Source organism: Plecotus auritus (genome assembly GCF_963455305.1).
Source record: "Plecotus auritus genome assembly, chromosome: 9".
Classification (NCBI taxonomy): domain Eukaryota; kingdom Metazoa; phylum Chordata; class Mammalia; order Chiroptera; family Vespertilionidae; genus Plecotus; species Plecotus auritus.
The window spans coordinates 150,153,158-150,166,597 of NC_137783.1; the positions used below are offsets into that span (position 1 = coordinate 150,153,158).

The window sequence follows — 13,440 nt, forward strand, 5'->3', positions numbered from 1 at the left end:
GGACCCATCACCATGGTGTACCCCATCACCATGGTGTGTCCCATCATCGTGGTGAATCTCACCACCATGACGAGTTCCAAGACTCCCCTGACGATGCCTTCTCCCGCCACTCCCCCCACCCCTCCACATCCTTTGTCCCGGCTGCGTCTCATGGCTCTGTCCCCTCCCACCACACCTATGATAAGGTTCCCATTCATGATGAGCACCACCATGGTAGCAGGAGACATCATGGTAGGCCCCACCACTTTAGTGACTCCTACCATCCAAGGGAGCTCCACCACCACGGTGAGTTTCGCCATCATGGCGGGTTCCATCACGAAGGTGAGCCTTCCCACACTAAAGAGTACAACCAGGACAGTGAGTCCTCTGAGCAAGGTGGGCCCCATCACTCCGATGCTTATGACCAGAGCAAGCACCATCATCATCTATCCCACCACCACAGAAAGCCTCTCCATCATGGAGAGAGCACGTCCCACCATGGCCTCTCTCCCTACCCCAGCGAGCACCACCACAGCCACCGCAGTGAGCACCACCACGGCCACCACCGCCATCACGGTGAGCACCACCGCAGAGAGCACCACCATGGGGAGTACCCTCGTGTCAGCTCCAGAGACTTATTCACAGGCCGCAGCATGGCCAGAGTCAGCTCAGTCTTTCACCCCAGCATGGCACACAGGCAGAGCCTGGCCATTAGCTTGATGCGTTCCCGCAGTACAGTTCACTCACATGCCTCCAAGAGCTCCAGCAAAGTCCATCCTCTGGAATACTTCTCTAAAACCTCAGAAAGCTGGCCTGAAGATGAGCAAGATCAGCAGTACAAAAGTGAGTCTTTGCCCACCCCCCCGCCACCACCCCCGTTCCAACTCCCACTGCCTGGCCCAGGTTGCCGATCTAACTCAGGCCCTGCTCCAACCTTTCGCAGATCATGAGGCTTGACTGTCACCCGCAGGTACTTTTCATTGGCTATTCACTCAACTGCCTGTTCATCATCCAATCCTTTCTTGGTAGAATTAGGCACCGCTTCGGGTCGTCGGTGGTTTGTTCACTCAGGCACTGCTTTCTTCATTCGCAGGTTCACTTGTCCAACATTTCCTCTTATCTCACATGGGTACCTGGATTAGTGGGGCCCTGGCAGCACAGGGAAGACCAGCTTTCAAGGGGCTCCAAGGCTGGGGGGGTGGTCACAACCAACCAACCAACCCAGATCGTCCAGTGATGGAGCCCTATCCTTCATGTCAGAACATTTGTGGATTCTATTTGTCCATATTTCCCACACTAAGCCAGGAGCTTCTTGAGGTCAGAGTCTGGGGAGCAGTGCCTGAATGAGAGCCATTTGAGGTCAGGGAGGGACCTTGGCTGTTAATGCACAACCCCCCAAACTTGGCCCCTAGTAGCTCAGTAAACATGGCAACAGCCCCACAAACAAGCAGAGTGGGGTGAATGTCTAATGGAGGGGGTAGGGACAGTAACCCAGAGAAGAAGTTTCAGCAGAATCTTAAAGGGAGAGGGAGGATTTACCCAGAGGATGGGGTGGCATGGAGGACCGGGTTTTCCACACGTAAGTTGCCATGTGGGAACATGAGCCCTCAAAGCGTGCTCAAGCAGACCCCAAATCCCACACAGGCTGGCCTCGACCATGGAAGTGGTTGGGCCTGTGGCCCAGTATCAATACATAGAGGCCCCTTCGTGAGTGGATGGCAGGCAAGCAGGCAGGCATAAAGATGAACCCCAACCCAGCTGACAGGCGGCCTGGGATCCCAAAGCCCCTCCTCACAGACTTGACTTTTTGGCCCCCTTATAGCCGGCAAAACCTCGAAGGCCCACAAGAAGGCGCACGGTGGTAACTTCTGCAGTAAGTTGTGCGGAAATTGTTGCCCCCTCTTTCATGGCCTCCAGAAGATGCTCAGTGTCCTGACCGAGTCCCTGATCTTTGACGGTTTCATCTTCATCGTTGTCTGCCTCAACATCATCATGCTTGTGGCCCAGACCTTCGCTAACGTTGAGGTCCGGGGCGGTAAGAGCCGGGGAGCCCCATTCATGTGGAGAAGGCTATTGACGATGTTTCAGACCTCCTGTCAGCCTGGCCCCAGGCCCACTGGTTTTATATAAATTAGCTTGTTTGATCCCCACCCCTGGGAAGTAGACGACTTTGCCCAGTATTAGCAAAGAGGCTCAGAGAGACAGCTGAGGTCAGCAGCCGGGGACAGAAAGGCCAGCTAGCCCTGACCGGTTTGGCTCAGTGGATAGAGCGTCGGCCTGTGGACTGAAGGGTCCCAGGTTCGATTCCGGTCAAGGGCATGTACCTTGGTTGCGGGCACATCCCCACTGGGGGGTGTGCAGGAGGCAGCTGATCGATGTTTCTCTCTCATCGATGTTTTTAGCTCTCTATCCCTCTCCCTTCCTCTCTGTAAAAAAAAAATCAATAAAATGTATTTTTAAAAAAAGGATCCCTTATAATAAATTATAAATATTAAAAAAAAGAAAAGAAAGGCCAGCTAAACCAGAGGATTGCTGTTTGTGGCTACGGCCACTAGAGGGCGCATTTGCTCTAAATATGCTTTGCCGGGAAGCGTGGTGGGAACCCAGGTGTGCTAGAAGGGCCAGAAGATGCTGAGGAGACCCTGGAGGGGTGAGGGTGGAAAGCCTGAGAAGGCAGCCCTGAAAACCCGGGGTGGGGAGGGGGGAAGGTGAAGCAAAGGACATAAACCAAAGAGAGAAGCAGAACGGCTGATGTTTCTTGCCTGGTCACTGGTTTGGGCTTCATTTTAAGCATTTTACTGTGTTAAATGCCTTTCATGCTCATGAAAAATATCAGGCAGGTTGTCATTATCACCATTTTACAGACAGGAAAACTGAGGCACAGAGCAGTTAACACACACAGCTATTGGGCAGAGCCAGGCTCTCCCTAAATGGCTGTGTGTAAGGTTCCCGTGGGGAGGAGGAGAGAGGGGCCAGGGCTGCTGGCGATGGCCCTGAGCTGGCCCCTGGTGTCCCCGCAGAGTGGTACTTCATGGTCTTCGACTGCATCTTCCTCTCCATCTACGTGGTGGAAGCTTTGCTCAAGATCATTACTATGGGCTTCGACTATTTTTATGATTCCTGGAACATTCTGGGTGTGTAGAGACGGGGTGTGTGTGTGTGTGTGTGTGTGTGTGCCATTGAACTGCCTAGGAGAGGCTGAGGACAGAAGGGACGGGTAGAGGTGTCGGCGTGGGAGGGCTGTGGGTCTGGGCCAGGGACCTGGGCAGGAGCTGTTACACTCAGGCGCCGGTGCCCTCAGACTTCTTCATCATGACCATGGCTGCGCTGGAGTTCACACTGGTGCAGTTCAACTCCCGCTCCTTGAAGCGCACCGTCTACAACCCAAACTTCTTCCGGATCTTCAAGGTCTTCAAGAGCCTGCGGGCCCTGAGGGCCATTCGGGTCCTGCGGAGGCTCAGGTCAGCTGGGCCACAGCTGCCCTCCCTGGAAGAGGGGACAGAGGCCTGGACCCCCAGAGCGGGTGCTGTGACCGGTTGCAGGGATGGGGGTGGGGGGATGCAGACGCCAGCCCGCTTCTGGTAAGCCTCCTGCGGGTTCATTCTCTTCATTTTCCAGAGAGGGGCTGGGACTCTTCCAAGTCACTAGCAAGTCAGGGACTCCTGTGTTCAGCGTCAGCTCTGGCTCCTGGGCACAGATCCCCAGCACCACTGACTCAGCCTCCCTTTCAACCTCTGCCCCAGCTTCCTGACCAGCGTCCAGGAAGTGACCGGGACCCTGGTGCGGTCCATGCCGTCCATCACGGCCATCCTCGTCCTCATGTTTACCTGCCTCTGTATCCTGTGCTGTGGGGTGGTGGGTGGGAGCCTGCAGTGCTGTGGTGGAAGGTGGGGGAAGGAACCAGGGCCGGGGGGACGGGGTAAAGCAGGTCCTGCGAGCCCGGTTTGGCCCTGAACCACCAGTCCTCTTCTCGGTGGTGCTCCGGGCACTGTTCCGCCAGTCCGACCCCGTTCGTTTCCAGAACATCTTCACCACCATCTTCACCCTCTTCACCCTGCTGACTCTGGACGACTGGTCCCAAATCTACCTGGACAGCCGGGCCAACGGTGGGGCAGGCCCCCGGCTGGGTGGTGGGTAGGAGGCTGGCTGGGTGGGCAGACCCTGAGGGCTGGTTACCCCATCTTTAAAGTGGGGCGTTTGATGCTTGCTGGCAGCGGTGCTGTTGAGGGCCGGCAAGAAAGTCACAGTCCCAATCCCCCCTCTCTCCCAGGCGCCTGGTACATCATCCCCATTCTCATGATTTACATCATCATCCAGTACTTCATCTTCCTCAAGTGAGGGTGCTGCCTGCTCCGCTCCGGCTTCACTCCCCTCCCCCTCTAACCCTGGGAACCCCTCCCCAGCCCTCTCACCCAGAGAAGGGTGCTGCCTCCCCTACAGCCTCCTCCTCGAGAGTACCCCACTGTCCCCCTCCAGCCTGGTGATTGCTGTCCTGGTGGATAACTTCCAGATGGCCCTGCTCCGGGGCCTGGAGAAAGTGAAGCAGGAGGTATGGAGCGGGTGGCGCAGGTGGCCCCGTCCGAGAAACACAAGGAGGAGGCCCGGAGGGCGGCGGCCGCTCCAGGGCCCGCAGGCGTGGCACTGACAGCACCGGGCCTCTTCTTCCCAGAGGGCCGCCCAGATCCAGGAGAAGCTGCTGACTGAATCACTGACGATGCTCAGCGAGGAAGGTATCGGCCCTCCCCTCCCACAGTCAGACCCAGGATTCCAGGCTGGGCTTAGGGTTTTAGAATCTGAGACTCAGGAGAACTTGCAACGCTTGGGACTTTGGTCGAAAGAGCACTAAGACCATCCTCCAAAAGCCAATTAAATTGAGAGTCAGTTCTCGAAAGACCCGTTGGGCATTAGCCAAATGATGATTCACCAAACACGCGTTTCTGTTCATTACCTAAGTTTATAGCAGTGGTTTTACACGCCGTGGTTTCAGCTGTCTGAGGGTTTTGTCAAGGTCAGATACACACTTGTCCGGAGTCACTGTGTGTAGCAATTTCGTTTAGAATCTGAGCTCCAGAACCCCACTCTTAAGATCATTAACACCAGAGGAATAAGGGTCCTCAGGGGTCACCTGCCCACTCCATCAGGGACAGACACTCAATGAAAGAGATTAAGCGAAAAGAAAAATTAATTGGTTCAAATTATTTAGCAAACCGAGAGTGCGGGGGCTTTCAGGAATGGCTGGATCCAGGACTTGAATGGCGGCCAGGATTTGGTCTCCTTCCAGCTCTGCTCTTTAGCCGGCTGCATGGGTTTGTGCTTAGAGCGACTCCTACTCTGTGATGGGAAAATGGCCACGCGCAACCCCAGTCTCAAACCCTCAGCTTAGCCATCTCTAGCGTCACTTCCCAGTAGAGCCCTCTCTCCGCAAGTTCCAGCAAAGTCCAGAAATGATTATCTTTTGCTCCAATTGATCACCTGCATATTTCTGAACCAATCACTGTAGCCAGAAGGATAGGCTGTTCTGATTGGTCAGGCCTGAGTCCAACAAACAAAATCGCTACACACTCCCGCCTGGAGAAGAGATTTCTTTGAGGGCATCCTGGGCAAACACTTGTTAGCCCTGTTTGAAAACCTCCATGACACTCCCTCTCAGTCAGGCGTCCCCTTGACCCCCCTCTTTCTCTGCATCAGAGCCCAAAGAGGTGATGAGTGAACACACCACACAGAAGCTCCTCATCGAGAAAAAATTTGGGACCATGACTACGAAGTAAGGAGACCTGAAGGGAGGGGCGGCCTTGGGTCCAAGGGGGGAGTTGTGGAGCCTGACCGGGGGCGGCAGGGAGAGGAGGTGGCCCACCTCTGAGAGGCCCTGTGAGGTCTCTGGGAGCACAGATAGGAACAGACGAGCACCTGCGCACGAGGGCCCTACCTTCAAAGAGCTGTGCAGGGCCATGGAGGGTGGGTGGACTTCCGCTAAGTGGGGGGATGAGAGGGTGGGTCAGGGAACAGGCTGCTGGGCAATACCCCCTTTCTGTTGACTTGAGTGGTGAGCTGGGACAGGATAGCTGGGGGTTCGGGGCTGTGCTTGAGGCCGGGAGACGTTGGCACGGACCCCTGCTGCCTGGCTCTCAGGCCTGGCTCCCGCAGAGCCTTTTCTCCGAAAACTGGGCCTCACCCCACCTCATCCAGACTGGCCCCGGGCACCCTGCAGGCGCTCCTCAGCCCCCAGCGGAGCCCAAGTCCCAAAGGCCTCCGTGATCAAGCCTCCGCCAACCCTGCTCGCGGAGTCATTGCAGCCACAACCACCCCCTCACATCCTTGCTTCACCCAGTTTCCCCAGCTGAGCACATACGTCTCCACCTCTGGGCCTTTGCCCACATTGTTCTCTCTCCCTGGAATGTTAGCTGGCTGCCGATGCCAGGCTCAGGTGACCACGAGTTGGGAGAGCTGAGTTCCAATCCTGCGCACTTCACCTCCCGGCCCTCCAGGCCACCCTCCGCGCTCCAGCTCCTTGGCCATCAGCCCAGTCTGCCCTTGGTGCCTCTGCCCTACTTTCCTGGGGGGGCTCATGGCCTCCACGTTCTTCCCCACTAGCCCACCTCCACCAAGAGTCCTCTGTGTTGGTTTTTGTTTGTTTAAATCATTTCCCCTTTTTTATTTAGAGCAGTGTTGGCTTTTCTTGCTTCCTCTGGTTTTGAAACCCTACAAGGGCTCCTGCCTCCCTGAGGATAAGGCCTGGGCACCTTGCTTTGGCCTCTCCTGGGTGTCTCCACCTCCAATCCATCCATTCCCTAAGCCTCCTTCCCTGCAGCCTGCCCCGTCCACGCCCTGCTCCTCTGGAAAAGGGAACTGGGGCCTGACTGAGCCGGCCAAACCATCACATCTTTCAAACTCAGCTCAGGGGCACCCGCTCTGGGAGCCCTTCCTGACCCCCCCACCCCCTGGGCCCGGCGCCCTGGGTTACCGGTACATAGTGCACACTCACCTGGTTTGCTTTCCTGGCTCCGCCACAGACTGCGCTCCTTGGAGGCAGGGCTGTTTCTTGTTCGTGGCTATGTTCTCGGAGCACCTCGCAGTGTAATTGATTTCCGTGTTATCGGGCCGTGGATTTGTAAGCCAGGCGGGCGCTGAAGGCGTTATGCATGGGCAGTAGGGTGGGTGGATGGGTGGGGGTTTAGGTGGACGGCTGACGGCACAGCAGGGTGAAGGGGTGGGATGGGGTTCAGGGAAGAGCAGGTGGATGGAGGGATAGGTCAGTGAGTGAAAGGGTGGGGTGATTGGATGGCAAGTGGATGGCTAGGCAGATGGGAGGAGGGATGGAGGGATGGAGGGATGGAGGGTTGGAAGGGTACACAATTAACACCCTCTGTGGTACACCCAGAAAAGTTGTGGCCATGCTGGAAATGGAGGTCTAGAGTGCTGTGAGTGTGTGGGTGGGGGGGGGGGGGCCAAGCAAGGAGAGCCATCTGGCCTAGCTGGTGTGGCTCCATGGTTGAGCATCGACCTATGAACCAGGAGGTCACGATTCAATTCCCAGTCAGGGCACATGCTCAGGTTGCTGGCTCGATCTCTAGGAGGGGGTGTGCAGGAGGCAGCCAATCAATGATTCTCTCTCATCATTGGTATTCTATCTCTCTCCCTCTCCCTTCTCTCTGAAATCAATAAAAGAGATAAAATAAACAAGAAGCGCCATCTGGGGGGGCTCTGGGGGCCAGAAGGCCCAGCCAGGCAGGTTGGCCAGGACTCACCTCTGCCCCCCACCCCCCTAGGCAACAGGAGCTCCTGTTCCATTTCCTGCAGCTGGCCACGGGGGTGGAGCAGTATCAGCAGAAGTTCCGTTCCCAGGCGTCCGTCATTGATGAGATCGTGGACACTGCATTTGAGGTGAATCAGGCGGGACCAGAAGAGAGGGACCAGAGGGGGGGGCCAGGGGTGAGGTGACACTGGAAGGCCAGACGGGGGAGGGGGGGGACTGTGCCCAGAAGTAGCCCTGAGTAACAGTCCCATGGGCGTCCGAAAAGGCAGAGGCTGGAGCTCGGCCACTGTCCCATCCCACCCCACAGGCTGGCGAAGAGGACTTCAGGAAGTGATCTGGGACAGGGACAGCGGACACCGACTTCAGCCGCTGGCAAGCTGCCCACTGGGGTGGGTTGGGACAAGTCCCAGACCTGCTGGAATGATTGTCGAGGCCTGCAGAGCTGGACCCCAACAAAGCTTTAAAACCCCAGCAGGCGCTCTGTGTCCTCACTGGCACGAGGCAGAACTGTGTGTATGCACGTGAATGTGCACACCCAAGTGTGTGCTGAGTGCTGCATGTGAAAGGTGCTGTTCGTGGTCTCCTCCAGCCCCACCAGGGCTGGCATCCCAGCTCGGCCCGCAGCGGGTTAGCGGCAGCCAGAGGGGTGACCTAGAAAGCGGGCCAGGCTCAGTGCCGGAGGGAGAGAGGGCTCTCTGCTTCCGGGAGGAAGGCCTTTCTGGCCCAGGAGTCAGGAGAGAAAGAACAAGCTGGAATAGCCCCCTGTTGTCAGGGCAGGGGGGACCAGGAGGCCCCAGAAACAAGGGCTCAGAGCTCAGGAATTCAGGCCTACCAGCGCCTTGCGCATCCATCAGGAGGATATCATGAACCCAGAGGTCCCCACGTGCATGGGCCCCGCCGGGTGCTGGAGACCTAGCACTGAGTCGAGCACAAGCCCCACCCTGGCCCTGGGGGCTCCCAACCAGAGGAGGGCTCTTCCACTACCTGCAACACCCACCTCCTCTAGTACAGTGACGCCATCATGCGGTACAGGTGGGGGGTCAGGCGTGGGACTCCCGAGTTGGGCTGAGGGTGACAGACAGTTCTGCCAGCCAAACCTGCGCCTCTCAGCTGGACGCGATAGTGGCGAAGCCTCCAGGCCTCTGGACAGAAGCAGATCTCCCCTCTCGGCCTGGCCCAGGGCGCCGGCTGGCTCCGGGCCCAGGAAGAGGCTGTGCGGAGGAAATGCCATCTGGGATTTGCGCACAGACTCCAGGGACGGAGAGGCCACCTGGCAGATACCTCCAGGCCTCGCCTCGCTCCACCACCTCACACATTCATTCAGCAAGCATTTCCTGCCACCTCCCCTGGGCCAGCCCCTTGCTGGAAGCTCCTGCTCGGTGACACGTGGGAGCTGGTCCAAGCAGCAGCCCCACCACATGCCCCTGGGCTGTCTGAGCTGCCGCATCTGACAGGCTTGAGCCGAGGCAGGGCGAAGTTTCTCCGGCACCCCTAACGCCTGTCAAACCCAGCCCCTCAGCTCCTCGGCACCCCATGTGGAAGTCACATCTACGGATCACCTCCTCGTCCCCACCTCTGAGACGGAGGCAGCGCCCGGGAGCTGGGACCGTTCCCACTGGTTCCCAGCATTGGGCAGGGGACCAGGCAGGCACAGCAGGTGTGAGCCCTGGCCTCGGGGGGCGCTCCGCAGCCACTGCATTCTGGCCTGCCCGGGCCTGATGGTGCCCACACCTAGTGCTCCCAAGGGCTCCAGCCACTGCCCGTGCTGTCCCGGGTGTGGGTGTTCGACAGCTCTAGGTTGGAGCATGTGGGTCTCTGAGGTTCTGTGTGTGGGTCCGTGTTCACACCTCCAGGTGGTTTCTGGGTGGGGGTGCTCCTGGGTTGCCAGGGGGTCTGTGGTTTTCTGGATATGTGTGTGGTGTCCAGGAACACCCGAGGGTGTGTTTTGGGTTTCTCTGTCTGGTGTGTTAAGGAGTCCTGGTGTGTGTGTGTGTGTGGCAAGTATGAACTGTAGCTGCAAATTCAGGTGTGCATGAAATATTGCAACTCTGTTTCTTTAAACCGGATCCGCCCCTCCTGGAGGCAGATTTCACCTCAGCCCCTTGGAGGTCCTTGTCCAGCCCCTTCCCGGAATCCTGCTCAGGGCGAAGCACAATGTGTACTTGAGAGTCACTGTCCCAGCCCTCCTGGTCTCTCGGCCTCTGGGCCACGTGTGGGTAGAGAAATCTCACAGACTGGGAGCTCAGAGTCCTGGGGCCCCGCTGGCCTCCCCCACCCATGCCACCCTGAGTTGCCCAGGGGCTGAGAGAGGAGTGCTCAGGAGCTCCTCAGAGTGCTCACCAACCCCTTCCCTTTCCTCTCAGGGGCACCATCCTCCTCCTGTGACTTTGTCTCCCATGCCTTAACTCGGAGAATATTGACAATCTGGAGTTTTGTTCCTCTCTATCTGTGATGCTGGGTGTTTGGAGGACTCCAGATTTGGAGCTAACCCTGTACCCCTCGGCACTGTGTGGGCTGGGACAGCAGCTCAGCTGGGGGTCGGGGGGCTGCCAGGAGTGGGAGCGGAAGACTGGAGAGAGGGAGGAGTGAAGCACTCAGAAGAGACCGATGCAAGAAGCAGTGTTAGCAATTTATTGCAGCAGATATGGCCCACGGGCCTGAAGCGCCCTCCACCGATGGACCCGCTCCCGTGGCCGCGGGGCCTCCTACACCGGCACGCAGTGGTGCTTGAGGAGGCTGGAGGAGTTCTCCCAGGGAACCACTAGGATCTCAAAGTCGCAGCGCAGCTTCTGCGGACAGAGTGTGGGGGGAGAGGGAGGGTGAGCCTGGCCCAGGCCTGCCTCCTCCCAACCGTCAGTGCTGGCCCACCATGAGGGGCAGTCACCGGCCCAAGAGACAACAAAACTAGATCCCAGATCTTTCTAGTCAACTCTCACTCCAGGGGGAACCCCCTTCTCCTCTGCACCCCACCCTGACCTGGCACTGAGTCATCCAGAAGGCAGGGACGGGTTCCGCCTGACATCAGTCTGGCCAGCCAGACCAGTTCAAGCTGGACAACCTGAGGGCCCGGGTGCCGGTGGGCAGGGCCGAGGGCAGAGCTCTTACCTCCTCCTGTGCCCCTGCGGCCAGGGGGCAGGTGGTGAGGTCCATGCGGTCTCCAGTCACCCCACTCTTGCGGCAGGCTGTGCTCCCCATCTCCACGGTCAGGTAGTACTTAATGCCAGCCACCAGCTGGGACGGAGGGCAGGGGCAGGTCAGCGGCCTGGGACACGACCTCTCGCCTCTCTCCACCGCCTCCCATCTCCCATTCCCTTTCCCTGGGCACCCGCACACTGGCCTGGGGGTTCAGACCTGGGGCAGGAGCATCCCGGGGAGGTCCCCGGGGAGAGGCAGAGGCCGGGGCCGGGGCCAGGCAGGAGGCTGCCCAAGCGCACACGCCGTTCTGAAGCCCACCGCCTCATTTCCCCACCTCCCTTCCCAATGAGCTGGGCAGGAAAGGGACTAACTAGTGTGAAGCTAGTGAGGTAGCCGTGCAAGGTCAGGGTTAGAGTCTATTTGAAAGTTATATGTTTTGTTCATTGTGAAATGTTGGCATTAATTCCATTTTTTAAAATATATTGTTGAAATATCCCGATTACTCTTGTGACTCCTCCTTAATCTGGCGCCGGGCTGCACGCCTCACTCGCTCTGTCCCGCCAGCCCAGACTCACCTGACTCTGCGCCTTGAGGATGCGCGTGTCTCGGAAATAGTAGAGGCTGTTGCTGCCCATGTTGTAGCTGGCCACGGCCGCCTGTGCCGCCTTCTGCACCTGCGGGTCATTGGGCTTCAGGTCCGTCCGTCCTCCTACCAAGCGCTCCCTGGGCCGGGCCCGGGCATCGCGGGGCAGCGCCAGGAGGCAGAACGCGAGCAGGGCCAGGCCCAGCGCCAGCGAGAGGTTGGTATGTGCCATAGTCCTCAATGCCTGACCCAGGTGGCTCGCGCCGCTTTTACGGGCTCCGGTTCTCCGAGGCCCCGCCCGACCCCACCTGGCCCCGCCCCTCAGCACGATGCGCCTGGGTTGGGGACTGGGAGGGATCCCTGGGGCTGGGTACTCTGGCCAGGCCCCCTTCCCAGCACCCGCTGGAGCAGCAGACAGGCCCCAGCACACCTGTGTACCCCACGCTTGCCCTGCCCTCCAGGGCACACCCAGTCCTGTGAGGGAAAGGACAGTGGCAGTCCCCCGCAAGGGCCACCATCGGGACAGTTCCCAGGAGGCCCATCCAGTGTGACATACCAACAACAGCTCTGAGCAGGCTCTTCCTGTCACCATTTACTGTGACCTCGGAGAACTGACTTAACCCCTCCCTGCGTGGCTTTCCTCCCTGTGAAATGGGATGCTGTGAGGATCCCACAGGTAAAGTGCTCAGGAGGCCTGGTACTATGTTACTAAGCAGCAGGCAAGCAGGGGCAATGCGGGTCTGAGCTGGGTGCCGTATAACCCTCACCACCAGCAGGAAGTGGGAATCTACACGTCCGCTTAACAGAGGAGGAAACAGGACACAGGAGACAGCTGATTTGCCCAAGGACCCAGCTGGTAAATAATAAATGGAGATGCTGGCTTTTGAGCCCAAAGCAGGCTGTCAAATCTTTGCTCTTAAACCAAACTGAGACCAAAGGATGAGAATTGGCCCGGAGCGGGGGGTGTCATACCAGCTCTGCAGTAACTAACTGGGTGACTTTTGACAAGTCCCTGGAGCTCTGAGAGCCTGTGTCCTCATCTTAAGAAAGGGGACAATTATCTTCTAAGGCTATTTATTCTATTAATGGCCCGAGACTGGGTCACCCATAGGCAAGCTGGGCGTGTGCTGGAGGTACCAGCAAAACAGGGCACCGTAACTCTTGGGAGGAATAATCTGATAATACATAAAAAACATTGAAGTAACCATGGGAGAAGTCTGGATTCTGTTGAGCTTCTTCCTCTGTATTATAGCAATCAGTACAGTCTGTACATTGCTGGGGGGAACAGGCCTTTCGCCCTTAGGACACTAAGATTTGGTCAGTGCTTAGGGTCAAGGATCTTAATTGGGTCTTGGAAGAGATAGTATGTGACAAACAGTTGGTGCTTAATAAGTGGTAATTATTAGAGTTGACCCTTGAATGACATGGGTTTGAACTGCATGTGTCCACTTACACGTGGATATTTTTCAATAAATACTGTAAATGTATTTTCTTATGATTTTCTTAACATGTTTTCTCAAGCTTATTGTAGTGTAAGAATATAGCACATAATATATATAAAAAACAAAATATGTGTTAATGGACCGTTTATGTTAATGGCTTCTGGTCAATAGTGAGCTATTTGGGAAAGTCAAAGTCATAGTCCTTTTTTTTAATCTTTATTGTTGAAAATATTACATAGGTCCTCCTTTTCCCCCCATTAACCTCTTCCAGCCCGCTCCCATCCCCCCCTCCCAGGCCCTCACCACCCCAAAGTCTGTGTCCATGGGTTATGCATATATGCATACAAGGTCATTGGTGGATCTCTTCCCACCCACCCTCCCCTGCCTTCCCTCTGAGGTTCAACAGTCTGTTCATGTTTCTATGTCTCTGGGTCTGTTTTTGATCATCAGTTCATTTGCTTCATTAGATTCCACATATGAGTGAGATCATGCGATAACTTATCTTTCTCTGACTGGCTTACTTCGCTCAGCATCATGCTCTCCAGGTC

General features: G+C 57.1%; 2 protein-coding genes across 2 annotated transcripts; one reads left to right on the forward strand and one right to left on the reverse strand.

Moving 5' to 3' along the window:
- Positions 1-12: 12 nt before the first annotated feature.
- On the forward strand, positions 13-8,066 carry CATSPER1 (cation channel sperm associated 1; the record flags this gene model as incomplete). The annotated part of the gene is made up of 13 exons (XM_080640738.1): positions 13-599; positions 713-822; positions 1,802-2,014; positions 3,000-3,113; positions 3,281-3,440; positions 3,723-3,814; positions 3,942-4,085; positions 4,250-4,313; positions 4,456-4,528; positions 4,649-4,709; positions 5,668-5,743; positions 7,746-7,860; positions 8,040-8,066. The coding sequence occupies 13 exons, from the start codon at positions 13-15 to the stop codon at positions 8,064-8,066; spliced, it is 1,836 nt and encodes a 611-aa protein (XP_080496864.1).
- Positions 8,067-10,335: 2,269 nt separating this feature from the next.
- On the reverse strand, positions 10,336-11,885 carry CST6 (cystatin E/M). The gene is made up of 3 exons (XM_080641207.1): positions 11,443-11,885; positions 10,838-10,963; positions 10,336-10,521 (listed from the first exon to the last, which is right to left on the reverse strand). The coding sequence occupies exons 1-3, from the start codon at positions 11,680-11,682 to the stop codon at positions 10,438-10,440; spliced, it is 450 nt and encodes a 149-aa protein (XP_080497333.1). The 5' UTR covers positions 11,683-11,885; the 3' UTR covers positions 10,336-10,437.
- Positions 11,886-13,440: the final 1,555 nt, after the last annotated feature.

Excerpts from the sequence above, each read along its gene's own strand:
- CST6 (XM_080641207.1), bottom strand. The coding sequence starts at position 11,682 with ATGGCACATACCAACCTCTCGCTGGCGCTGGGCCTGGCCCTGCTCGCG. Across the intron at positions 10,964-11,442 it reads TCCTCAAGGCGCAGAGTCAG|CTGGTGGCTGGCATTAAGTA; the intron begins GTGAGTCTGGGC and ends CCTCCGTCCCAG. Across the intron at positions 10,522-10,837 it reads CCGCAGGGGCACAGGAGGAG|AAGCTGCGCTGCGACTTTGA; the intron begins GTAAGAGCTCTG and ends CTCTGTCCGCAG.